The sequence below is a fragment of the Actinia tenebrosa genome, unplaced genomic scaffold (genome assembly GCF_029948245.1).
Source record: "Actinia tenebrosa isolate PJP-AT-01 unplaced genomic scaffold, QUT_ActTen_1.0 PGA_scaffold3__52_contigs__length_22856419, whole genome shotgun sequence".
Classification (NCBI taxonomy): Eukaryota; Metazoa; Cnidaria; class Anthozoa; order Actiniaria; family Actiniidae; genus Actinia; species Actinia tenebrosa.
The window spans coordinates 22,697,589-22,724,080 of NW_028292580.1; the positions used below are offsets into that span (position 1 = coordinate 22,697,589).

At 38.0% G+C, this 26,492-nt stretch overlaps 2 protein-coding genes across 2 annotated transcripts in view; both read left to right on the forward strand.

The window, feature by feature from the left end:
- Positions 1–9,252, forward strand: LOC116290282 (thyrotropin receptor). Its single transcript, XM_089036003.1, has 3 exons — positions 1–226; positions 7,714–7,785; positions 7,890–9,252. Exons 1-3 carry the CDS (start codon positions 21–23, stop codon positions 9,250–9,252), a joined length of 1,641 nt encoding a protein of 546 aa, XP_088892129.1. The 5' UTR covers positions 1–20.
- A 1,107-nt stretch (positions 9,253–10,359) lies between these two features.
- The window catches only part of LOC116290283 (importin-7), a 29,432-nt gene continuing 13,299 nt past the window's right edge, over positions 10,360–26,492 (forward strand). The window contains exons 1-21 of the mRNA XM_089035025.1: positions 10,360–10,528; positions 11,268–11,349; positions 11,884–12,043; positions 12,728–12,886; positions 13,828–13,982; positions 14,703–14,794; positions 15,498–15,592; positions 16,133–16,203; positions 16,818–16,920; positions 17,343–17,388; positions 18,074–18,173; positions 19,246–19,445; positions 20,015–20,104; positions 20,419–20,584; positions 21,198–21,239; positions 21,845–21,969; positions 22,982–23,110; positions 23,887–23,953; positions 24,650–24,775; positions 25,458–25,555; positions 26,342–26,434. Coding sequence (XP_088891151.1) covers positions 10,445–10,528; positions 11,268–11,349; positions 11,884–12,043; positions 12,728–12,886; positions 13,828–13,982; positions 14,703–14,794; positions 15,498–15,592; positions 16,133–16,203; positions 16,818–16,920; positions 17,343–17,388; positions 18,074–18,173; positions 19,246–19,445; positions 20,015–20,104; positions 20,419–20,584; positions 21,198–21,239; positions 21,845–21,969; positions 22,982–23,110; positions 23,887–23,953; positions 24,650–24,775; positions 25,458–25,555; positions 26,342–26,434 — 2,283 coding nt within the window. The 5' untranslated portion in view covers positions 10,360–10,444. The remainder of the gene's footprint in view (positions 10,529–11,267; positions 11,350–11,883; positions 12,044–12,727; positions 12,887–13,827; positions 13,983–14,702; positions 14,795–15,497; positions 15,593–16,132; positions 16,204–16,817; positions 16,921–17,342; positions 17,389–18,073; positions 18,174–19,245; positions 19,446–20,014; positions 20,105–20,418; positions 20,585–21,197; positions 21,240–21,844; positions 21,970–22,981; positions 23,111–23,886; positions 23,954–24,649; positions 24,776–25,457; positions 25,556–26,341; positions 26,435–26,492) is intronic.

Below are 26,492 nucleotides of genomic sequence, written 5' to 3' on the forward strand. Positions count from 1 at the left end.
CATTGAGAATCGTCTTCAAAATGCAGTCCAAACGTTCCTTCTACACTTGGTCGATTCTATCTCTCTGGACAGTAATATTTTTGCTTTTTAGAGTTGGTAGTTCTTGTATTTTACCCAGAAATAGTTCGTGTTGTCGACGAACGAAGCCTGGCTCGATGGTTTGCAGAATTAAAGAGGTTCGTGAGGTACAAACTTTGATTCTTGAACCGAAGAATGTCTCTTCATTGTAAGTATCTTAAAACCTTTTTTTATAATGAAAGACATTTTTTTATTCAACCATATATAGTTTTTATTCTGTTCAGTTCTCTTTTTTTCTGTTCTCTTCTGTTCTGTTCTGTTCTCTTCTGTTCTGTTCTCTTCTGTTCTGTTCTCTTCTGTTCTCTTCTGTTCTCTTCTGTTCTCTCGTCTTCTGTTCTCTTCTCTTCTGTTCTCTTCTCTTCTGTTCTGTTCTGTTCTGTTCTCTTCTGTTCTCTTCTGTTCTGTTCTCTTCTCTTCTCTTCTCTTCTGTTCTCTTCTCTTCTCTTCTCTTCTCTTCTCTTCTCTTCTCTTCTCTTCTCTTCTCTTCTCTTCTCTTCTCTTCTCTTCTCTTCTGTTCTCTCTCTTCTCTTCTCTTCTCTTCTCTTCTCTTCTCTTCTCTCCTCTCTAGCTCTTCTCAAAATCATTAGCGTGAAGACGGTTTGAAAATTAAAAGCATTACTGAAATAGCAAAAACAATTGGGCAGTTTATGCTTTGAATTTCTCCGAGAATTATTAATAGTTTGAGAAGCCGTATCAAGCACTTAAAAGAGTGTTTGGATATCGGATGAAATACTCTTCCATGTGTTTAGTCAGAAGTTCATAACTATGAACTCCTGGTTTAGTATATTACTTCTCTTCGATATCTTCTCAGTTCTTTGTACAAATATTTTTCCTCTTAAAATGCACCTATCTTCTTTATTTTTTTATATTTTTTTAAAATTTATTCCCTTGAAATTTGTTTTTTCTATCTCCTGTTAATAACCTTTTCAAAGTAAACAATTTGTCTTTCGGTTCTTGGTGAAACAATTGTACTGCCGTGACATAATCATTCGATCCCCGGCGCCCAGTGAGAAGAAAATTAACACAAAAATTGAAATATCCATATGCATTTTGTCAAGATTTTAACACTTCCGACCATTTCAGCTGCTCAGTGCAGGGCTTAGAACAATTTTTGTCCTTCAAAACTCTAAATTGTTACCCAATATTAATTAAAAACACACATGTAATTCGATTTAGTATAGAAATTCAAATATCAAAAGCAAATAAAAGTCATATATACTTATTTCTTGCGATAAATCAATGAAAAGCTAGATAAGACACTCGATCTAATCAACTTGAAAATGTTTTTTTTACTAAGTAACAGTACGACTACAACAAAGGCCACATTTACAATCTTCCTACAAATAAGCCAATCACGATCGAATAATTAAACAAAAATGCGCATGCGCATGCAATGTCCATTGTCCAATGTCCTTAAGTCTTTTAATGATTTGAAAAATTTAAAAATTAAGGAAGGCTAAAAAAAGCATGTTTTACCCTGTGTTTAAACCAATATATCTCTTTTAGTTTCAATAAATAATTTTTTATTTACTAGGGTAAAAGTAGTATTTTTTCTGACCACATTTTTGATTTAAACTCGGGAAATAATTAGAACTACATCAGCTGAAGCAATGGCTTTTTCATTTCTTTTCATTAAAAAAATTACTAGAGGCCAACTTAAAGCGCATTCTCTTTCTATTTAAAAGTTCATTTTCTAGGAATATAAGCTTTTTTTTGGATTATTGTTTCGGTAATCAAATAGACTAGGACCATACTTCCAGACATCGAGTGCTGAACCGTCGTATGGCAGCGCGAAGCATTTACGGCTACGCCGGAGATTTCGACCCCGACACCGCTATCCGGAGATTTAAAGACTGATCAGGAAGCTCGGCCGAAATCTAAGGGAGAGGTTAGTCGGCCCCTAGACCGTAGATGACTAACTCCTTTTTTGTTTTAGCTTCGCACCAGTGTCCCAAGATGTGCAAAAGGGACAGCATGGTGGTCTTTAGCAAGGGGGGGTCCTACATGGACGCCAGAGACACGCCGGGGTAATGAGCCCCGCCCCCCATGTAGACCTACACACTACAGATTACTACAATAAACACTAATACAAAAAGATAATCAAAACATCATTTACATATAGAGTATCATCCTGGTCTACCTAGGATTATACTCATCAAAACACTTCATAGGTATATTCAAGCGAACACAACGTTTTCCCTTGCATAAACGTTACACAAGTACAAGTGAAAAGAAGACAAAGAAAACTACTTTTAGGCTGACCAGGTTATAACAGTAATATCCGGAGAAAACTTTCCCAAAACATTCCAGGATCTGTTGAAAAAACGCCTTGATTTTCGACTAACCGAACGCTTAGAGTAACAGAGCAGATGGATATTAAGTCGTTTCACAACCTTTGCTTTAACCACAGAGGCAACAGGGAGAGTACCTTCAAAGCAATACTCATTCCTAGCCAACCACACAAAGTACTTCAACAGATTAAGAAAATAGGAAAAAACAGGTGGAATAATCTGCCGTTCATGATTGTCATATCCAAATAGCATATGACGAGATTGAAGGGATGGCGACAAGGGAGTAACACGCAGAAATAAGGTCTGAGCCCATAGTAACAGTTCTTGCATGAGGTTACATTCAAAGAATAAATGAACTGGAGTTTCCAAAGGATGTCCACAAAAGCATGAAGGATCAGCAATGTTCATACCAAACTTGACAAGTCGATCACAGGTATAGAGCACTCCATGGCAAATCTTCCACGATAGATCACGAACTTGACGATCCAAAGGCATAATGTTCACTTGTGACCATGTGTCTGTCCAATAGAGCTCGCCAAAGATTGGGCGAAATTTCAGAACGCAATTAGGAAGCATAACATTCCTTTCAATGATATTTGAATAAACAGATTTTGTAGTAAGAGATGAGATAGACAATGCACTACCATCAGAGGACCGCAGAATAGCAAAAGTTTTCAATTGAACTGAGAAATGGCCACCGACGTATGCCCAAGCATCTAAAAGTGAGGCATAAAAATCCGGTAGTAAATGAGAAGGATAATATGCAGGATATGAAAGAACAGAACGTAAATCATCACCAAATACTTTCTCCACAAAAAAGGAGAAGAAAGCACACCATTTCGATGGGGACAGGGCCCACCGCTTTATCCACTGACAATGGAGTGCGCGCACCTTTGATTGTATATCAATTAAACCAAACCCGCCTTGAGTGGTGGATTGGAAAAGAACGTTTTGTGACACCAAATGCTTTTTCCCCGACCAAAAAAAATCCAAAGTACACTTGGAAGCTTGCGCCAAGACCCAGTTTGGCATGGCTAGTACTGAGGCACAAAACAATAGACCTGCCATGCCAAGTGCATTCAGGACAAGAGCCTTACCAGAATAGGAAAGATTACGATGTTTCCAAGAATCTAGTACACTAGAAAGTTTGTTTAAGCGACCATCCCAATTTGGATGAGAGACATCATCATTTCCTAAACATGTGCCAAGACAAGGAATACTGTCTGAAGACCACTGCAAGTCAATGGGAGGATCACTACGACCTCTCCAAGAGCCTGCCCAAAGCCCTTTAGATTTCTCTTTATTAATCTTAGCCCCAGATGCCTTTTCATATTCCTCATAGATGGAGAAGACAGTGGATATTTCATCGTCGTCTGTACATAACAGGGTCGTTTCATCAGCGTATTGGGAAATAAGTGCTGGTTCATAATCAGGGTGCGGAAGAACCAAACCTCTTAAATAGATTGACGCACGGATACGACACGCTAAAGATTCGGCAATCAGTACGTAAAGGGGCGCTGACAGTGGACAGCCTTGTCTTACACCCCTCGATAAATTTATAAAAGGTGTAAAGAAGCCATTTACCAATACCGAAGACTGAGGTCCAGTATAGAACAAGCGTACCCACGAGCAAAAGGAAGGTCCAAACCCCATGCCTTCAAGGACTCTGAGCATGTAGGACCATTCCACCCTGTCAAAAGCTTTTTCCTGATCCAAAGACAATAAGGCCAGAGGTGAATTAGTTATTTTGCCATATGTAACAGCATCTTGAAGAAGCCTGATGTTTTCACCAATAAATCTGCCAGGTACCGAACAGGTCTGGTCAGGAGATACAACATAAGCAATCACTTTTCGTAGATGGCCCGCGATTGATCTTGAAGCTATCTTGTAGTCTGTACATAATAGGGAGATGGGACGCCAGTTTTTCATCAAAAATCTATCTCCCTTTTTATATGAGAGCGTTATAATCCCTCTCCTCTGGGAAACTGATAGTACACCACACCTAAAGGCATAATTAAGTACAGCTACCAGGTCCTTTCCAATGAGATCCCAAAACTTTAGATAAAATTCTTTGGGAAGACCATCAAAACCAGGCGTTTTACCTGACGGCATCCCCTCAAGAGCCTCAAGACATTCCTTCATGGTCAAAGGACCCTCACACACATCTTTCACTTCTAAAGGAATTCTACGTTCCAAGTTAGAAATAAAATCATCTGCAATGGTTTCATCAGTTTCTTGTGAAGTGAATAAACCCTTGTAAAAAGAGAACCAAGCCTGCCTCAAATTCTCAGGATCAGAAACGTATTGATCATTGCTATCTAGAATAAGATCAATCATTTTGTTGGCCCTATTCTTCTTTCCCATACGGAAGAAAAAGGAAGTGGATCTCTCACCCTCTTCAGTCCATTTGGTACGAGCTCTTATTTCTGCCGCCTTGGCTGCCTCTCGATCAAACAATTCTAATTCATTGAGTACACTATGGTATTGATTTAGAACAGAGAGATCTCCCCCATCTACCAGAACTTTTAATGATCTTGCTTGAGCTTCCAAGGAATGCCTGGATGCCCGTCGTTTGAAAGATAACTTGGAACAAAACCTAGTGGTGGCTTGTTGGATCTTTCTTTTACCTATATCCCACCAAACAAGCAATGACGTACATGACTCTTTCTGAGGTTGCCAGGACTTCCATAAGTCCCTTACGAGCTCCACGTATGCATCATTATCCAAAATACTAACATTGAGTTTCCAAAAATAAGGGCCTCTGGGTGGAACTTCAGGCAATATGAAATCAAGGAAAACAGCAGAGTGATCAGAATGCGGACAAGGTAAAATGCTGCACTCAGAAACATGAGGAACAAAACGCAATGGAAGTCCGATCATATCAATGCGGGACGCAGCCATGCCATTAGTACTGATATAAGTAAATTCTTGGGTTCTAGGATGACAGTGCCTCCAAATGTCAATCAAGCGATTTTCATGGAATAAGATGGGAAGGACAGTAACACTGTCATAACTAGCAGGTAGTACAGAATTAAAGGATCGACGATCCAGAATAGGTGTAAAAACCGTATTGAAATCCCCTAAGAGGAGAACGTCAGACGTAGGATCAAGCCTATCATTTACTTGTGTCAAAAAACCATCTCTTTCAGGATTGTGATTGGGAGCATACAGGGAGACGATAGAAACTTTGCAAGAGTCATATTGGACATCTAAATAAGTGAAGCGGCCATTGATACCCGAGTACTGTTTAAGTACAGAAAAGGGAGAGGCACGCTTTAACAAAATTGCAGTACCACCAGAATGCTTTGTGTTGAAATCTCCAAAAGCTAGATAAGGAGAATTATCAAACCAATTATTGAGTTCTTGTTGTGAAATACAGTGAGTTTCTTGGATGCTCACAATATCAGGCGGGCGAGATAAGGAAGACAGCCAAAAAATAAATGTTGTTCTTTTCACATACTCTCGCAGACCATTTATGTTTATAGTGAGAGCCCTCATTTTAAACAAAAATCAACAAGTATTTATGATAGTTTCAATATTCTGAATAACTGCTTATTAATAAACCATCAATTTCAACATTTTCAATAATCATAACATTATTTGTAACATTATTCATATAACACATGACATTACGTAAACAATTCATACTTCAATACAAATCCTTCAATATATGATTAGAAATATAGATAACTATATAAATACGCAAGAAAAATTAGGGTTTCTTTTTAGAACGTTGAGTAATAACCTCCTTTGGATCCACAGATCTTTTGAGGTTACGTAAATTAGTAAAGCAAATGTCCATCCCTTCAGCAGGTTTTTCCTTCGTCGTGTTTTGTTTGACCATATGACTAAATGAAGGAGAGGACAAAGATGTTCCCAAGGAAATTGAAGAGTTAGAATCACACGACAGAGATAGTACTTCAACATTTTGAAGAGAATCCTGAGAAGAAGGATTAGGAAAAAGCGGTTGCGAAGAAATAACTTCTGAGGAGGAATCCTTTTGCAAAGAAGAACGCAAATCTGTAGGTTCCTGTACAACTTCAGTGATCACACCTGACTGAGATATATTTTCTGTCAACTCTTGAGACTCCTCTGGGAGAGAAAGAGCAGGATGTTGCGGAAAGTCCTGTCCTTCTGGACGATCTATAGCGAAACGAGGGGGTTCAATAAGATCCTTCGAGCAAGCATAAGAATGGTGACCTTGCGCACCACAGCGGTTGCAGACACCTTTTAGGGGACATCTTGTATTTGAATGTCCCCACCAGTTGCATGAGAAACAACATAATGGCTGACTACGGTATCTAATATGAGCAATAAACGGGTCCAAAAGAACACTCGTAGGAATATGCTCATTTAATGTCACAAAAAGCCGTCTATCTCCAGTTTCAAAGCCAAATTTGTCTAAATTTCTCACCACTTGATTTACGCTCCCATATTTTTCAAAGTATTCCTTGATGTCGTCATCCTCCACCTCACAAGGGAGGTTTGAAACCGTCACAACTTGTTGAGGTGATTCAACCCCATTGAAAAAGCAAAAACAGCCCCTAATATAGATTCCTTTCGTAAATAACTGTTCCCTTTGTCTATGAGATTCCTCCTTAAACGTTACTCTACAAGAATAACCTGTATTAGACACCTGAACACATTTATGGCAGTACGCAATTCGTTTCCAAGAACTTTTCCAATGGCCGCAATAATTTCATCCCTAGTGACCGGCTGTCTAAGCTTCTGTAATTGACGTGGAAGCCCTAATTCTAATGTATTTGGCCTATGTACAGAGAACATATTTGACCAAAAAATAATATACCAAAAATATTAATAATCAGTGCCCTTGAAGGAAATATTCCTAGGTTGTCGAAGTAGGACAAACCTAGGGAATAATCCAACAGGGGGAGGAGGATACAACTCCAGCTCTTGACTTCAGAAATCTTGATTCTTGAGTCTTGAGAATCTTGAGCCTTGAATCTTGAACTGTGAATCTCAGATCTTGGACTTGAATTTCTACACCGACTTGTAAAGAAAAACTTCACCAACTATCGGCAATCGTGAGCTTACTTGCAAAAGATGATGAACCCCTTGCTATGAACAGTAAACTCGATAAAAAGATTGTGTCACTGATTTCTTACGATCCAAAGTCACTCCTTTCCATGTGGGATGCGTATTTAAAAACTGCGATGTGTATAGTATTTACACGCAAACTCAGTTGAAGTCAGAAAAAAATAGCCCTTAGACTCTTCCACTCCACTCCACTCCACTCCACTCCACTCCACCGCATCGCACCACACCACAATACACTACACTGCACTGCAAGATTCTTTAATATCCTCTTCTTATTTTTTAACAGCTCGCTCGCTAACAATAACATTCAAACACTGAGCTACGAAGCTTTTTGTGGACTCAATAACCTTACAGTACTGTAAGTAAAGCATTCAATAGCTATTTCCCTGCCCTGCCCTGCCCTGCCCTGCCCAGCCCTGCCCTGCCCTACCTTATATTTTACACTGTTATTCTTTTATTCAGAAACATCAGTATGAATCCAATCCATACCTCCACCGGAAACATAACAGGCTTATTCCCCTCGCTCTCCTTACTGGACGCTACAGGAATCGTGGACTGGAAACCAGAAAAACATCTGTTTCAACTGCGCATGCTCCAACAAATTCTTCACCTAACGTGGTCACGTGACTGTCAGAACTGCATCTTTTACAGAGCAAATGACACATATTCTACAGAATACTCGTTCATAAATCTTGATACCTGCTACGTTTTTTACTACAACGCCACAAATTTATCTCCCATAGTGCGATTTTTGAGCAACACTTCTTTTAAAGTTCGCGAGTGTCTAAACACCGATAAATGTCAATTATCCAGGTATCGATGGACACGAGTTAAAACGGAAAACCATTGCTGGGAGGAAACTGTTCTGGGAATGAACTTGCAGTCGTGCCTAGGCTATCTTGGAGCTTTAGTCAATCTCGTAGTCATATCAAATATTCTTGCATCGAAAATCCTTCGAAAGAACATTTCGATGCTGTTTGTGTGTAATATGGCAGTCAGTGATTTTATCTTAAGTATTTTTACTATTATTATTACGGTATTTTTGAATAGTGTTTCGTTCGCTTTTGTAGATGGTAATGCTGAGTTCTTTTGCTGGAAGGTGGGATTCCTGTGGATGCTAGGACAGGGAGGGGCTGTTATCACATCGTTTTCTCTAACACTAGAGAGATATCTTGTCATCGTCTACAGTCTTAACCCAGACATTAGAATCACTCGAAAAATGGCAGCCATTTTGATCGTAGTTTGTTGGATAGTCGCTCTATTAATAACTGCATACGCTTTGTATTTCAATTTCTACAAATATACATTCGTGTGTATCCCTCTCCGCTTTCAGTTCGACCCTCGGCATTTTCATGTTTCTATGTTCGCTTTCGTAGTGGGCGCCATTGCAATCATCTTATACCTCATCTCGTTTGCTTTCTATATTCACATTTTTATCACCGTTAGAAAAGCAGCTCAAAATGCAGGCGTTAAAAGAGAATCAAAACTTGCTAAACGCATAGCTCTGCTTGTGTTTAGTAACGTATTTTTTTTCGTACTTCCAGCCTTGATCTTAGCGGCTGCAATGGTATTTGGATTGCATTTAAAAATGGTACAAAACACAGATAAAGTTGTGTTTGAACTGATTGCAAAGGTTCTCCCAGTGTTTAGTTTGAGCTTAAACTCGTTTCTCAACCCATTCCTTCACGCGTTCAGAAACGATCGTTTTACCCAGGCTCTCAAAGAGCGATTTCGATTCGTTCGACAAGAAGTTAGGTCTATTTTACCCGAACGTTTCTCGACAAGTACCCGAGTGCGGCCCGAAACTCGAACGACGAAAACATAGAAAAACAGCAGCTCTTCGAACGTAAAAATTAACAGAGCATCACGACCTGTCTGTCAGACGAGATACACGTCCCTTTAGTAAAAAAAATAGTTTAAATTAGTATAGGGTAAGTTTATTATATCTTGTTATATCTTGTTGTTTCAGATCGTAATTGTAATTGGGACTACGGTTCGGCGTGTAATGTTGTCCTAGTTGACCTTCAACAGGCCCTTTGCAGTTAACGGTCACGTGTCTGTACTGGAAAACAATTTTAAGAAAATTGCATGGTGATTCTTTTTAGCTACTTGTAAAGAACTGAATGAAACGATGTGTAACCAGTGTGTTACGAAATGCAGTTTTATTACGATCTCTCGAAACAGCTTGTAGAAAGTGTGTTTGCTCACCAGTATATTTCACCCATGGGAATCAAAATGTTCATTCATTTGCCCTCAGTGAATTAATCAGCACGTGATTACTGAGCTTCAAAGGGCCTATTGTTTAAATTTATGTCCTTGACTTGTTTTATGTAATTATTCTCCTTGCAAATCTATATACAAGTAAAATAATAATACCTATAAATAAACTAAATCATTACTGCGGTTTTCGACATACTCAGGCTCATCGATTATGGTGAATATTTACAGCGAAAATCGTCGTATCGCGGCCCACCGTTTCAAAAACTTGATTGGATTTTTGTCATTTCTGAGCAGTCAATCATGTTGGGTTTATGCAAATGAGTCGACGACCACGATCGCTCAGCGTCGCCCATCAACGCATTTTTTTTTCGAAAATCTAAAATGACTCAAGAATATCCCTAGTTTTGAAATTGCGGGTCGCGATACAACGATTTTCGCCATAACTCGCCGCCCGAAGACTCGCGTCTCAGTAATTCAATATACCACCAATAATAACTTCGCCTTCGGCAAATAATTGTCAAATAAGGGGTTCTTTTAATAGCCATTTTACTGTGTATAATTTGTGGGCAATAATCAAAAGAATAAAATGCAAAAAATAAAGTAAAAGTGTTGTAAGAATAGTTTTGTAAAAATACCCAGATTGCTTTTCGCGCCAAAAATTCAACTCAGCGGTAGCGCCCCATCAGAGCACGCGCAGATCTTCCCGGTCTTTTTTCAGAAAACGACACGAGATGATGAATAAATGAACTAAAAAACCCCAAAAACACTTTAAAAAACACGCAAAAATCCTTCCGATCATGGATATACAACAGCTTGCTACCATCTTCTCGTCTACCTTTGATCCTAATCATCAACAAGAAGCAGAGAAGAGGCTTGACGAGGTAAAAATTCGAGTCGAAATTCAAATTTCCTTAAGATCATGCAGAGCAAGCTCGCGGGAAATTTTTATTAGTTAATTTATTAACGAGTTATTTTTTATTAGTTTCTTTAGTTATTATGGTTTTATTAGATTTAAATGATATTCTTAAGTAAGCTATTCATTTCCTAAAATTGTTTAGTCTTTTAACAGAACACAAGAATATAAGTCAGTGTTGACTAACATCACGTGTAGGATTACTCAACGAGAAAAAGATCAAAAACCGACATTTTAAAACCTCGAAAACAGGCTACACTCAAAAGACCAATAAATAAAGGATTTAAACTTTATAGGGTAGTAATAAATAGTATAAAATCCTTCGTTTTCTCTTGTGCAGTAGCACTGTTTTGCACAAAATAATTCGTACTTTTTAATACGTTTTTCGTGTTCATTGTACTTTTTGCTCAAAAGGACAGTCTATAGGTAATTTTTAAAAAAATTTATTGATTATACTCCTTAAAACAAGTTAGTGAGGTCACTGGGGGTCAAACTATGGACCTCTTGCTTAACAGGCAGCACACTAACCAACCAAGCCACACTTGCTTCTTAAAACAAGTGTGTGAGGTCATTGAGAATCAAACTATGGACCACTTGCTTAGCAGGTAGCACACTAACCAACCAAGCCACATTCCTTGATAAGCTACATTATTTCATTAATCCTAACAATTTTTATTGATCACAATAATATCTGTGCTATATTGCAGCTTAAATATCACCAAGGTTTTGTTACGATGTTGGTTCATCTCATAATGTCCAATGAAATTGTACCTCCAGTACGTCAAGCTGGTAAGTGAACATATATTGACATTATAGTCAATTAGTTTTAACTGAGGAGAAAGTGCTGCCTTTGTAATTACAACTGCAAATGGTTAGACTTTCAAGTGGATCAGATGACCACTTTAAATGGTGGTCCCGTCTCTCCACACTCATCACTACTAACCAACATGGGAGGGACGTAAAAGAACCACTAAGGACGTAAAGAAACCCTGGCAGTGACCACCCTCAGTGCCTACACTTCATACTAATCATCTCTCATGCTTGTAAATTGCACAAAAAGCAATCTGTCATTAACTTCTCAATGTAAAGCGCCTTTGATTATATTAATATAGAAAGGGCGCTATATAAATTCATAAATCATCATAAATCATCATTATTATATTTTATCGTAATGTAACTTGTAATTCATGTAGTGTTTATTTACTTTGTAATTATATTTTATTTTATACAGGACTTTAAACTGGCCTGTGCTAAATTAGATGTTCCTGTTCAAATATTGAATAAAATAAAATAAAATAACAATTTCTTACAATTATTTCTAAGCATGTATTTACCTCAAGAACATGGTAGTCAAGTACTGGAAGGAAAGAGATCCAAATGATTTCCCAGATGGGGACATACCATTCGTTCTTCCTGAACAGGATAAAGCCTTCATGAGGGAGCATCTCATTGATGCTGTCATTAATGCTCCAGACTTGATAAGGTATGTTGAATGTCATACAAAATAGCACCGATGAAAGGATAATGAAAACAAAAGAAATAGATGTGTTTAGTGCTATTTAGTTTTTGTGCTATTTCACGGATATATGGTTTGCACTGTGGTGATGCTGTGCCATTTATTATCCATTCCAATAAGACACCCACCCATCCAGCCATCCATCCACCCATGCATCCTGTCCGTCTGTCCGTCCCATCCGTCCCGTCCATCCATCTCATCCCATCCCATCCCATCCATCCATCCATCCTTCCATCTGTCCATTCAGTCGCATCCATCCATCCTTCCATCCATCCATTCATTCATCCATCCAATCCATCTGTCCATCCATGCCATCCATCCATCCATCCCATTCATCCATCCATCCATCCATCCCATCCATCCATCCATCCCCATCCATCCATTCATCCATCCATCCATCCATCCCTATCAATCCATCCATTTATCCATCCCTATCAATCCATCCCTATCAATCCATCCCTATCAATCCATCCATCCCATCCATCCATCCATCCATCCATCCATCCATCCATCCATCCATCCATCTATCCATCCATCTATCCATCCATCTCATCCATATCCATCCATCCACCCACACACCCATCCATCCATCCATCCATCCATCCATCCATTCATCCATCCATTCATAACATACCATATTGTTTGTTTCAGAGTACAATTAACAGTGTGCATAAGCCAGATGCTGCGGCACGATTTTCCAGAGAAGTGGCCAACTGTAATCGACAAAGTAAATCTATACCTGACCAGTAATAACCAAGCAACATGGATGGGTGCCCTTCTCACTCTTTACCAAATTGTCAAAAAATATGAGTATCCTTGCATCATAACGCTTAGTTCACCTCGTGTAATAACTAGTGCGGCAGGATATTACTGGGCTGCATTCGCTGCACTCAAATGTCCAAAGATCAAGTATAGATCAGACGGAGTCATAATAGTCGATTTATTGTGTAGCAGCACTATAGAAGTAATAATAATAATGTCTAGAATCAGGTAAAGTTTGGATCATTTTTGACGTCATTTCATGTTCCATTACAGTACAGACGCATAGAGAACTGACTTTGATTTTTTTTTGCCATAACAAAGTCGAAAAAATTGAAGACAAGTAAATAATTTGAAAAAGCTGTTTCATCCGCTTGCTCAGTGTGTAAATTACTTCACTTTGGGGTTTCGCACCTTCAAAGTCTGTCTTCCCTGTGGATGAGTTAACTTTACTGACAATGTTTTGAATGAAATCTCCAATGAACAGAACCCCAAAGAGAAATTATTTATACTTCCGGTTGACGTCGCCGTTGTAGGTTTTGCAAATCTTAAAGTCCCCATTTACACGGTACAACTCGAGTTGTAGGATGGCACGGGCGTGTTGTACAGTATACGATAGTTGTAGGCGAAAATCGTACCGTCTAAACCGGCCTTTAGGGAGATTTCAGACTGAAATGAAGATTTTGGAGGATTAGAGGATTAAAAATCTTTCATTCAGTCAATAATCTTCCTCAAAATATTGTTTTTTTTGAAAGACCTACTGAAGACGCTGGTGAGGACCATCTTCACTGCCCATGCTAACACTACAGGGCCTACAGTGGAAGCTGTTGTATTTTTTAGTTTAAGTTCAACTTGAGTTCCATCTTCACTGCTCATACTAACACTACAGGGCCTACAGTGGAAACTGTTTTATTTTTTTTAGTTAAGTTCAACTTGAGTTCAAGTTTTTATAGCTTAAAAAAAGTTATTAAAGTTCCTTAACCAAGAATAAGATTCAAGAAGATTGAAGAACGACCCCCAATTATCACGATAATGGGCACAATGCTGCCAATATTATATAACCACTGTGTAGGACTGATGAATGATGATTCTGTCACTGCTGTCTCCATGCAGAAACAGATTTTAAAGATTTTCTATTCGCTTATCCAGGATATAAAGCTGCTAAAGTCATCTTTATTAAAAATATATTTAATGTTTTTACCTTTGCGAAGATTGCAAAATTCCTTTGCTTACAGACTTACTTGCTCAGAGTTTGCCTTGTATCTGTGTCTATTCACAAATACCAACACTTTCAACAATACAAACACTTTGAAATTCCACGTGAATTATTCTACACCAAATCAAGGGTAACCATGAGCGACAGAGAACTTGAAACAGGATTATTCCACTACTTTGTTCAAGATTTACTACAGCTTCGCAGATTATGAAGGCCAATTGAAAATTATCTCCAATTACAGTAATTATATACCTTTTTATAAAATAACTGCTATGAATGTCGCGTTCTGATTGGTTTGGAGCGCATGCTTCATGAGAGCACATTGCACGCGTGCACACTTTCCGTTGCATCATTCCTATCTATTATTGTAATTTGTATTTTATAAAAGAAATAAAAAACTTGCTTGCTGTGCTGTGTGCAGTCACAAAGCACTTGGGGGTTGGCAGAACACTCGAGAAGTGTTGAGAAGCACTCTGCTACGCTTCATACTTCTCCTAACACTTCTCTCATGTTCTGCCAACCCCCGCGTGCTTTATGACAGCACACAGAATGCGCGCACGTTTTCTATTTCTTCAATCAAATAAAGTTTGTTATTATTAATAAAGTTTATAAAACTTACAAATTTTATATTTTTTTCTCGTTTACATGTATAGTGCAATATGCCACTGGAAATTATTAATGAACAGAATTTCCCAAAATGGATGCAAATATTCCAGACTGTAGTTGACAGACCTGTTCCTGCTGTAAGTATTGTGCGGGGCTTAAAATAATTGAGAATTAATCAAAAAATGTTTGCACAGATTCAATTGGAACTTGTCTAGTCAATTCTTTGCCTTGCTGGTCAATTAGTATATGTAATAGGACTCCATGCTGTCCAATTAAGAAATAATTGGACGAGGAAAATTCCGAGGACTGACAAAATTGGATGAGGCCGTAGGACGAGTCGAATTTGGCAGTCAGAGGAATTTTCAAGTCTAATTATTTCTTGATTGGGGAGCATGAAATCCCATTACCTATTAATTATATAGCTGCCTAATTAATCCCAAGACCTGTCCAATTACGAAAATAATTGGACAGTTACATATATGGGATTAATGAGAAGCTGTATAATTATACTAGTAACGTTGAGCCAGAAATGAGGTATGACAGAGCTTAAACTAATTTGGCCAGTCATCATGATCTGCAACTTACAGCCATTATTTTAAGTACATGTACTGTTATGTCAGGTGGATCTAAAGGGTATTGTGTTGATTCCTAGACTCAGAATAGCATCGTAGAGTACTGTATGTACAGTAGGTCTCCCCTTGATTCTAATATTTTTCTCCAGGTTTTCTGGTTTTGCATCGTCCCTCCAAAACTTAACAAATACTAAATTCCACTGAATTCCAGTTCAATACGTTTTTTTCTCATTTCTTTGTTTGTTGTTATTATTGTTTGCATTTCCAGGCAGCATTGGAACCTGACGAGGACGAAAGACCAAGACTAGCTTGGTGGAAAGCGAAAAAATGGGCTTTACATATTTTACAAAGAATATTTGAGAGGTTGGTTAACTTGATATAACTTGGAAAAAAGAGTGTATACTGTCATCGTAAAAATGGGAAACGCAGGTGTGTGCACTGTTAATACTGTACCTCTCCTCTTACCAATGCAACCTGGGTTGAGTCCTGTCAGCCTCGGCATCATATGTGAGTAGAGTTGTTTGTTGGTTCTCTCCTGTGTAGTATGTGAGTAGAGTTGTTTGTTGGTTCTCTCCTGTGTAGAATGTGAGTAGAGTTGTTTGTTGGTTCTCTCCTGTGTAGTATGTGAGTAGAGTTGTTTGTTGGTTCTCTCCTGTGTAGTATGTGAGTAGAGTTGTTTGTTGGTTCTCTCCTGTGTAGTATGTGAGTAGAGTTGTTTGTTGGTCTTTCATGTGCTTCGATGGTTTTTCTCCAGGTTCTCCGGTTTTCCTCCCTCCGCAAAAATCAACTCCTAAATTCAAATTTGATCTTAGGAGATATTCACAATAGGGCTAACCATTTTTATCTCCTTTCGCACTATAATGCAAATAAATTGGTTATATATGTTTTTTATTGTCTTTTCAGATATGCTACACCAGGATCTGTGTCAAAAGAGTACAGTGCATTTGCCGACTATTATTGTAAAAACTTTGCTGGTAAGGAAAGGGTAAAGATTTTAGATCAAACTCTAGAACAAATTATTATGTTTTTAAAAAATTTGAGATCGTTATCATCATAACTATCATTGCCATTGTCATTATCATCATCACAATCATTATCACCATCACCATCACTATCATCTTTATCATCAACATCATCCCCATTATCATCACCATCATAATCACCATCACCAAAATCACCATTGTGCATCCTCATCATCACCATCATCATCATCATCACCACCATCATCATCACCATCATCATCACCACCATCATCACCAAAATCACCATCACCAACATCACCTTTGTGCATCATCATCATCATCTTCTTCATCATTACTATATATCACTATCGCCAGCACCATCATCAACACCATCAACATCATCTTTGCCATCATCATCATCATCACCAAAATCACAATCACTATCACCAACATCACCATTATGCATCATCATCATCATCTTCTTCATCATCACTATATATCACTATCGCCAGCACCATCATCAACACCATCAACATCATCTTTGCCATCACCATCATCATCATCATCATTACATATTATAATTGTGTCATCATTATTAAGACCATTTTTTATCATTCTTCATTTAGTCAGTACAACTCAAATCATGCTCAAAGTACTGGACCAATATCGACACAAGGTGTATATAGCACCGCGAGTAATACAACAGACGCTGAACTATCTGAGGAACGGGTAGGTAGTGACTGATACATCAGCACAAACCTTAACTCCAACTTTAACTTTTCTTAGCCAAATTCAATTAATATATAATCATCGATGAAATATCTATTTTTCTCTACTAAAAAGTGATATCTTCACCTGTGAAAATAACACCATTCGTAAGAATTCTTAGGAATCGCATTAAATAATAAAAATCCACCAAAATTCTATTTCATGGATAATCATATGTATATTAAAGAGAATATTACATGACGACTTGGGGATACAGATTTTATCTCCTGCTGTTGAGAATATCTTATTCGTTCACTGCTCTGCACTGCACTTTGTCATAAGATATTACCTGAACACTGGAAGATAAGATCGGTATCTCTGCACGGCCATGTAATATTCGAGCTATTTTTAAAATGTTCTGAAATGCCTTTCTCATCCTGTAGAGTGTCAAATTCAATCCATTGGAAAGTAATGCGACCACACATCCATGTAAGTGTTGGATAACAGAGCATGTCAACCAGAACATTTGTTAAAGGGGTACTTGGACGTGTATTAGAGGACTTTTGAAAAACCTTTAATATTGGGTCCAAGTACCCCTTTATACAAAAGACACGAATGGTCTCTTGTGTATTTGTTTTTGTATGATGAATGTTCTGGTTGAGTAATAGCAACTATTAGTCACTAAATAGTGCTATTTGTCAGTATCAACTTTGCTTTTATTTCATGGTTTTACTGCATGCGCTCTATGACCACAGTCTAGAAATTGAAGGGCTGAAAACTTTAAAACCTGCATCAAGTAGTCAAGGGCGGATCCAGGGGGGCAAAGGGGGGCTGAAGGCCCCCCCCTTTCAGCAGAAAAAAACGATGCTTTTTTATATTGTTTCCCGTTGTGTTGATGGAAGAAACGCAATTAGCCCCTCCCCCCCAAATCAATTAGCCCCCCCCCCCCCCAAATCAATTAGCCCCCCCCCCCCCCCCTAGAATTTTGGCTGGATCCGCCCTTGGTAGTGTTTGTTATTCACTGCATATTGACTTTAAAACTTTTGCTAATGAGAACTAAACTTACTAGCAAGGTTTTGCAAGTGGGTTTTTAAAGTTAATTTCGTGCCCTGATACTAGTTTTAGGGTTGAGAACTAGTGACAAGACTTGATTTTCCGTGTCTTTGTTTGGTAGGGAATTATTCAAGAAGTCGTCTTTCCTCTCATGTGTCACACGGATGAAGATCAGGAGCTGTGGGAGGATGATCCGTATGATTTTATTAGAGTCAAGTATGGTGAGTACATTAGTAGTATTTTCTTCGTACCATTGGCACTATCATGACCACCATTATCATCATCATTATCATCAACAACAACAGCAACAACATTACCATCACCATCATCATTACCATCATCATCACTATCACCATCTTCATTATCATCATCAACATCATCGCCATCACTATCACCATCTTCATTATCATCATCAACATCATCGCCATCACTATCACCATCTTCATTATCATCATCATCATCATCATTACCATCGTCACCACCATCTTCATCATCAGCACCATCATCATTGCCATCAGCACCATCATCATCACCGTCTTCATCATCATCACCATCATCACCACCATCATCATCATCATCATCACCATCATCACCACCATCTTCATCATCAGCTCCATCATCATTGCCATCAGCACCATCATCATCACCATCTTCTTCATCATCATCATCATCACCGTCTTCATCATCATCACCATCATCACCACCATCATCATCATCATCACCATCATCACCACCATCTTCATCATCAGCACCATCATCATTGCCATCAGCACCATCATCATCACCATCTTCTTCATCATCATCATCATCACCGTCTTCATCATCATCATTATCACCATCATCACCATCATCATTGCCATCAGCACCATCATCATCACCATCTTCTTCATCATCATCATCATCACCGTCTTCATCATCATCATTATCACCATCATCATCACCATCTTCATCACAGTCATCACCATCTTCATCACTTTCTTCATCATCATCATCAACAACAAATCATCATTAGCACCAGCAGCAGCTGCGTAACTTTGCCTTATTGCATATTGAATGTAGTGGAATTGCGTGTCAGTGAAAGTGGGCCAAATTGGAAGACGCTGTATTTGACACCCACCAAACACAAATATTATTTATTTTATTTATTTATTTCAGCTTAATTAATTACTATCATTGGCAACATCACCATCATCATTACCAGGGAACAGGATCATTCCTTTGCCGTCATTATCATCACTATCAATGTACTCTTTATTCATTCATATTTCATAATCAGTACTCTTTGTTTTCCAGATATATTTGAGGACTTTGTGTCACCGGTAGTAGCTGCATCGACACTTCTTCACACTGCCGTCTCTAAAAGAAAACAGGTCCTTGACCCAACCATGGCGTTCTGCGTCCAGGTCCTTCAGCTACCTCCAGAACAACGAGACCCAAGAAAGAAAGATGGTGCCCTTCATATTATTGGTACTTTAGCTGACTTACTTCTCAAGGTGTGATAAGAATGCAATCTTTTTCTTTTGAACTCTTTGTTGTGGTTCAGTATTTTCCCATTTCAGAGCATGTGTTATTCTCTAGAAAAAAAATTCTTTGTTTGATTTGTATACATATTCATGTGTCTTCTCATGTGCAACCGTTAAACAAAGAAATGATACTCTAGGGAATGACACATGGTCTTGAGAATAAGATTCTTTGTTTGAGTTGTATCCATATTCATGTGTCTTCTCATGTGCAACCGTTAAACAAAGAAATGATACTCTAGGGAATGACACATGGTCTTGAGAATAAGATTCTTTGTTTGAGTTGTATTCATATTCATGTGTCTCCTCATGTGCAACCATTAAACAAAGAAATGATACTCTAGGGAATGGCACGTGGTCTTGAGAATAAGATTCTTTGTTTGAGTTGTATCCATATTCATGTGTCTTCTCGTGCGCAACCATTAAACAAATTGTTATTTTCAAGAGAATGACATGTAATATGTAATAGGAAAACATTGCCCATGACAAATATGGTCTACTCTGTGCTTTAAGGACTGATGTCACCTTGTTTGAATCGACAGAAAAAAAATTACAAAGACCAGTTAGAGAACATGCTAGTTCAACATGTCTTCCCAGAGTTCACAAGCCCGCATGGATTTATAAGAGCAAGGGTGAGTATTTATGGGATATCTATACTTCCACCATGGAGGGGATTGGAATTTCCAAGGGGTGGGGAGGGTCTTAGGAGGGTATATTGTGTTGTACCAGAAAAAATCTATACCTCCCCCATGGAGGGGGGATTGGAATTTCCAAGGGGTGGGGAGGGTCTGAGGAGGGTATATTGTGTAGTACCAGAAAATATTCATACCTCCACCATGGAGGGGATTGGGAATTCCAGGGGGGAAGGGTACGAGAAACCATCACTACATGTACATCCACCGTGGAGTGGGACTTCTAATCATACTTCTTCTTCTACCTTTTTCAGGCTTGCTGGATGCTTCATGTGTTTGGTGAGATTGACTTCAAGAATGACGCTAACTTGGCTAAAGCAGTAGAAGCAGCCAGGCTGTGCCTGACGGGTGACAAGGAAGCACCTGTCAAAGTAGAAGCTGCTATAGCTCTACAGTTTCTGATAACTGGACAAGAAAGAGGTAAATGCATTTTCCTAAAGGATAAAAATGATGGAAAATGTGCCTGGTAGGTTATTCTTAATCTATCTGGCAGCCAATTGTTTTTTATATAAGAACAATTCATTTTTCAGACTGAATGTGTTCTTATGTGTATGGCACTTTTTTGACCAACATTTTAGCCCGAGTGTTTTTAACCCACTTTTTCTTTTATGGGGTTTTACAATACATTCTCATACTCATTAATTATTCACAAGAAAACCAGCCAATCAATGGGCTATTTTTGGGTCACATGATGTTACTTGAGACCTGGTAAAGTCCTGTGAAAGGACTGAATTAATTTTGTTCAAGTCCTTGGACTGGATCAAAATTAATTCAGTTCAAGGACATATCTGTCCCTTAAGTCTTTCAATCCTAAACAAATAACCTCCCGAATTATTAATGACTATGAGAAGTCATTTCAAAGCATCCAAATCGGACTGGACAGGATTTTAAGTCCTTGAAATAAGTTCCAGTCCTTGGCAGCACCTCGGAGTGGAACTAAAGCGCGGACTTGAAATCCCGTCCAGTCCTCATTGTTGGCTTTGAAATATTATGTTACCGTACTAATATGTTAAATGCCTTCTTCTTTTTTCAGCAAAGACTCATATTGAACCACATGTCAGAGACGTTATTATTGGTAAGCTCTTTATTGCCATTTGGATACCAATTGAAGCATTCATTCCTTTTTTATTTCCTTCGAAATATCTGTCGCCAGTACCACTGTTGGCCTATTTTGAATTAACAGGTCAACAACAGTTTTCCGTGTTTGATACTCTGATCAAAACACGCGGGATGTTGAGAGAACACGAGAGGAGCGTAGGGAACCACGACACGTAGCGGAGTGGTTTCCAGCCTCTTGAGTGTTCTCACAACATCCCAAGCGTTTTGATCAGAGTATCAAACACAGAAAACTGTTTTTGATTTGTTTTATAAAATAACAAACGCGCGAAAAGATCGAAAAAAAGCAAAGTCTAAGTAAATTCTCCCTACGTGCCGTCTTATTCAAACTGACCAATGAGCGCGCGCGATAGATTAAAAATGACGGTAGCGTGTTTTGATACTCTCATCAAACATGGTTTTCGACCAGTCATAGCGCGCGTAGTATCCCAATTATTTTATAATAGAATATCAATGTTTTCCTTGATTACAGACTCATTTACTCGGGGTTAGCCTTGTATCAGTGTCTAAATATTCACAAATACAAACAGTAAAATAAAGAATAAACTGCTTCTATTTTTTTAGAATTGCTGAAGATTATTCGTGAAACTGAGAATGATGACCTGACCAGTGTCATGCAGAAACTGATCAGTACGTATGGTGACCAGGAACAGGTGGCTGGAATAGCTGTGGATATAGCTAAAGAACTGGTGAGTGGTGTGAAGACTAGCTAGTGATTGAAAGTAATCATCAACACTGTTATCACTGTCGTCATCATTACAATCATTATCACCAACACCATTACCACCATCATTATCATCATCATCAGCATTATTACCATCAGTATCATCTTCATCATCACCATCATCATCAACATCATCAACATCATCACCATCATCATCATCATCATCATCAACAACAACAATACAGTAAAAACCCACATAAAAGAACAAGTGGGCTAAGAACACAATCAGCCTAAAAAATGAAAAAGTGTTCTTCAAAAAAAATAAGATCGATATTTATGTGCTAGACCTGTTTTACAGTACAGTAATAGAGTTTAATTCAATTCAATTCAATTTATTTAAATTTATATAATTACAATAACACAATTAGAAATAACTTATCAGGGTAGGCCAATGAAATGAGAAGAATAACAAAAAGAGATAGTAGTACAGTAATACAGTACAGAAACTGTAGATACATTAATGTAGCTAGTGTGGGAATTGTCATGGTATACTGTACATTTTTGAACTTACACATTGATATCATCTACATGTATTGATAGTCTATATAGTAATACTGTTATATATTTTAGAAACATTTATTTTAAGAACGCCTTAAGAACACCTTCAGGCTGATTTTCAGTAAACACCCGTTAAATAAGAACAAAATCAGCCTCAACTTAAAAAATGGGTGTTCTTCTATGGGGTTTTTTACTGTAATCAACATCTTCAATCGCTATTAAAGACAAATTAACAAAGATAACATGGACTCTGACCAGACAGTCCACCAAGCAAGATTTTTTTATTCAAGTTACTTCACCATGACATTAATGTTGTTAACTACCTTGAAAACTGGGATTTGAAACCTCAAAACATTTCTTAAAATCCCTCAATAATATTTTATTTATTTTCATAATATTAAATATTAAGTAATATTTTCATAGCAAACATTGACAATCCCTAAATATCCACAATCAACAAATGTTTTCTCCCTCAATAGGCAAACACATTCCTTCAGCTGATAGAAGGTGAAGGAGATGATGAGAGAGCTGATGAGCGCTCAGTCACGGCTATGGGGATCCTAAACACTGTAGAGACAATGATGCATGTCCTTGAAGGCTCCAAGGAGGTGGGTTTTTGAACCTCTAATGTGACCGAGGCTACACTCGTTCGCTTTGATTAAACATTTAGAGGAAATTTTTTTCAATAACTAGCATTAATGGCAAGAAGGGCCAAAAACTAGACTTTTGTATGGGTTTTGATCCCTATTTTCATTTTGGTTTAACACTCAAAACCTTTTTTTAACAGTAAGAAACTGATGTACTATGATAAAATGCTTGTTTGAAGCGGTATTTTCAATGGTACAAAGATGTTTCGTTACTTTGTCAGGCTTTTTTATAGAAAATATATGGGAAATAAACAAATGAAGGCCTAAACCTCATTTTCAAATAAAATGTTTGCTTGCGTTAACACTGTGATTCCACTTTCATCAGTCATCTCCACTTCAAAACAAGTTAAACTTTCTGAATAACAAGATTTTAGCCTTATACAACAGCCTTTCTTCAACCAATCAATCAAGCTTAGTAATTTAATACCGTTAGTCTACCCGTGTTTGAGCTTTGTGCTTGTTGAGCTCCGTTGCTTCTCTAAGCTAACTGGACAAGTTTTACGGATATTTTGTTAAGTTGGTTCCTGTAAAACCTCCAGAATCATGATTAAAAGAATGTTACCAGATTGCTTAGTCGAGCCACATCTATACTCTACAGAATGGGTTTTAATAACAAGGTCTCAATCAAATGAGGCAATAATGTACCATATTCATGCAAGTACCCACACAAACATACAAGTTTTATGTTTAGAATTTCCCTCCATAAACCAAGTAAAATATGACTTCTTGTTTTTCAGATTGTACATCAGCTCGAACAAGTGTGTGTCACTTTAATAGCAAGAGTTTTACAAACATCTGCAATAGGTAAGATATGCCTCAAAGCTAATTTCCAAATGACTGTTCTCTTTCTTTTATTCCTTTTATCCTTTCTATTATCTATTATAGATGCTGCTGAATATACTCTCCTTCTTTCCTTCCTTTCATCCATCCACTTTTCCTATCTTTCCCTATTTTCTATTGCTTCCTTCTTTCTTAATTCTCTCATCTCTTAGTATATTATGTACTGTTTAATAAACGAGCAGGAGTGTTTTATCGGGTATAAAACATGAGGCGTAGCCGAGTGGTTTTAGACCCGATAAAACACGATCTGCGAGTTTATTAAACGGCTTAAAAAACTCCTGATGTATGTTCTCATACTGTACCGAATTCTTTACGAAATGAACCAAGTTTGATAGAGAAAATCCAAGTTAAAGTTTATGCAAATGAAGACGAATCTATATCAGATATAAAACCTCCTTCATGGTCATGATTTCTATTGTGTTTCCTTCATGAATTATTAATGAGTTTTTAAAGTAATCATATTATGTTTTCACTTTATAATTCTCTTTTAAATTTACTTGTGTTTTTCTTTTTTCCTCTTTCTTTTTCAGCTTTATTTCCCTTCTTATCTTATTCTCCTTCCCTTTTGTTCATTCTACCTATCTTTTTCTTTTTTTCTTTTTTCTTCATAATGACTTTGGAAGATTGTTATCGATGTTATGTTTCATTACTTAATTTCAGAATTTTATGAGGACGTCTTCTCCATCATCAATACTTGCACGTGCTTTGAAATCTCACAACAAATGTGGACTCTCTATTTCATGATGTACGATGCTTTTGAAAAAGATGCCTTTGATTTCTTTGCTGGTAAGAACTGCCCTTTTAGATAGAATGAGTGAATGCATAAATTGATGAATGAAAAAGACAATGAAAAAGACAATGAATAAGAGAAGGAATAAGAGAATGGATGGGTGGGTGGGTGGATGGGTGGATGGAAACAAACAAAATTAGGATATAAATGGATAAAACCGCCACCCGGCTAGCTCAGTTGGTAAGAGCATCAGTCTGTTGTGCGGGAGGTCGTGGTTCAAGCCTCGGCTGGACCAACACTCAGGGTCTTAAAATAACTGAGGAGAAGGTGCTGCCTTTGTAATTACATCTGCAAATGGTTAGACCTTCAAGTCTTCTTGGACAAGGACTTAAATCTGCAGGCACTGTCTCCCAAGCCTTCCTAACCTACAGTAAATGGGGGACATTAAAGAACCTGTTGAATTATTCGTATAAGAGTAGGGGATTGTCTCCCGGTTCAACAGCCTATCCCAATCTGGAGGCATTAATACTAACTTACTAACAAATCCCTCATGATTGTAAGCTGCACGGCTGCTACTAGCGCCTAAATACGCAGCTTGTAAAGTTCTCCACTGGTTATGATTGTGAAGCACATTGAGACCATGTAAAATGCGCTATATAAGAACCCCGTTATTTTTATTTATTAATTATATAATTTACATAATTAAATTTTGTTGATGGTCTTATTTTTCAATTCCAGAAATGATGCCGTCGCTGCATAACTTCATAACAGTGGATACCCCGGCATTCCTTGCAAACCCAAAACATGTGGAAATTATTTACAAAATAGCAAAAAAGGTTTGATGAAGATCTTGATTATCAACTCTATCATGTGAATGGATTTGTGGTTGATAAACTTGAATGGCTGTTGTCACGTTTGTTATTGCTGTTGTCATCTGAGTGGCCTGAAGACTTGTGATTTAAAGTATGGTGTCATCTTCACTCACTCTTCACTCACTCCATTATCATTATCACCATCATCATGATCATCCCCATCATCATCATCATCCCCATCATCATCCCAATTATCATGATTGCCATCATCATCATCATCATCATCATCATTGCCATCATCATCATCATTGCCATCACCATCATCATCATTGCCATCATCACCATCATCATCATTACCACCATCATCCCCATCATCATCCCCATCATCATTGCCATCATCACTCATCATCATCACCATTATCATGTTTGCCATCATCATCATCCCCATCATCATCATTGCCATCATCACCATCATCATCATTGCCATCATCACCATCATCATCATTGCCATCATCATCACCATCATCATCATTGCCATCATCACCATCATCATCATTGCCATCATCACCATCATCATCATTGCCATCATCACCATCATCATCATTGCCATCATCACTCATCATCATCCCCATTATCATCATCCCCATCATCATCCCCATCATCATCATCATCACCTTCATCATCACCTTCATCATCCCCATCATCATCATTGCCGTCATTATCACCAGCTTTTCATCTCGGTCAGTATTCAGTACAAATGTAGTATTTATTTTTTTCATATTTATTCATTTATTCCTTCATTTACTGTAGATGTTAACAGAGGATCCCGGTGAAGATGACCAGGTTAATGCCGCTAAGCTAATGGAGATAACAATCCTGCAGTGTCGAGGAGAAATTGATCAGGTGGGTGATGTTGATGTGGAAATCAGAAACAACCTCTGGGCTGATCTAAGTCAGGGCA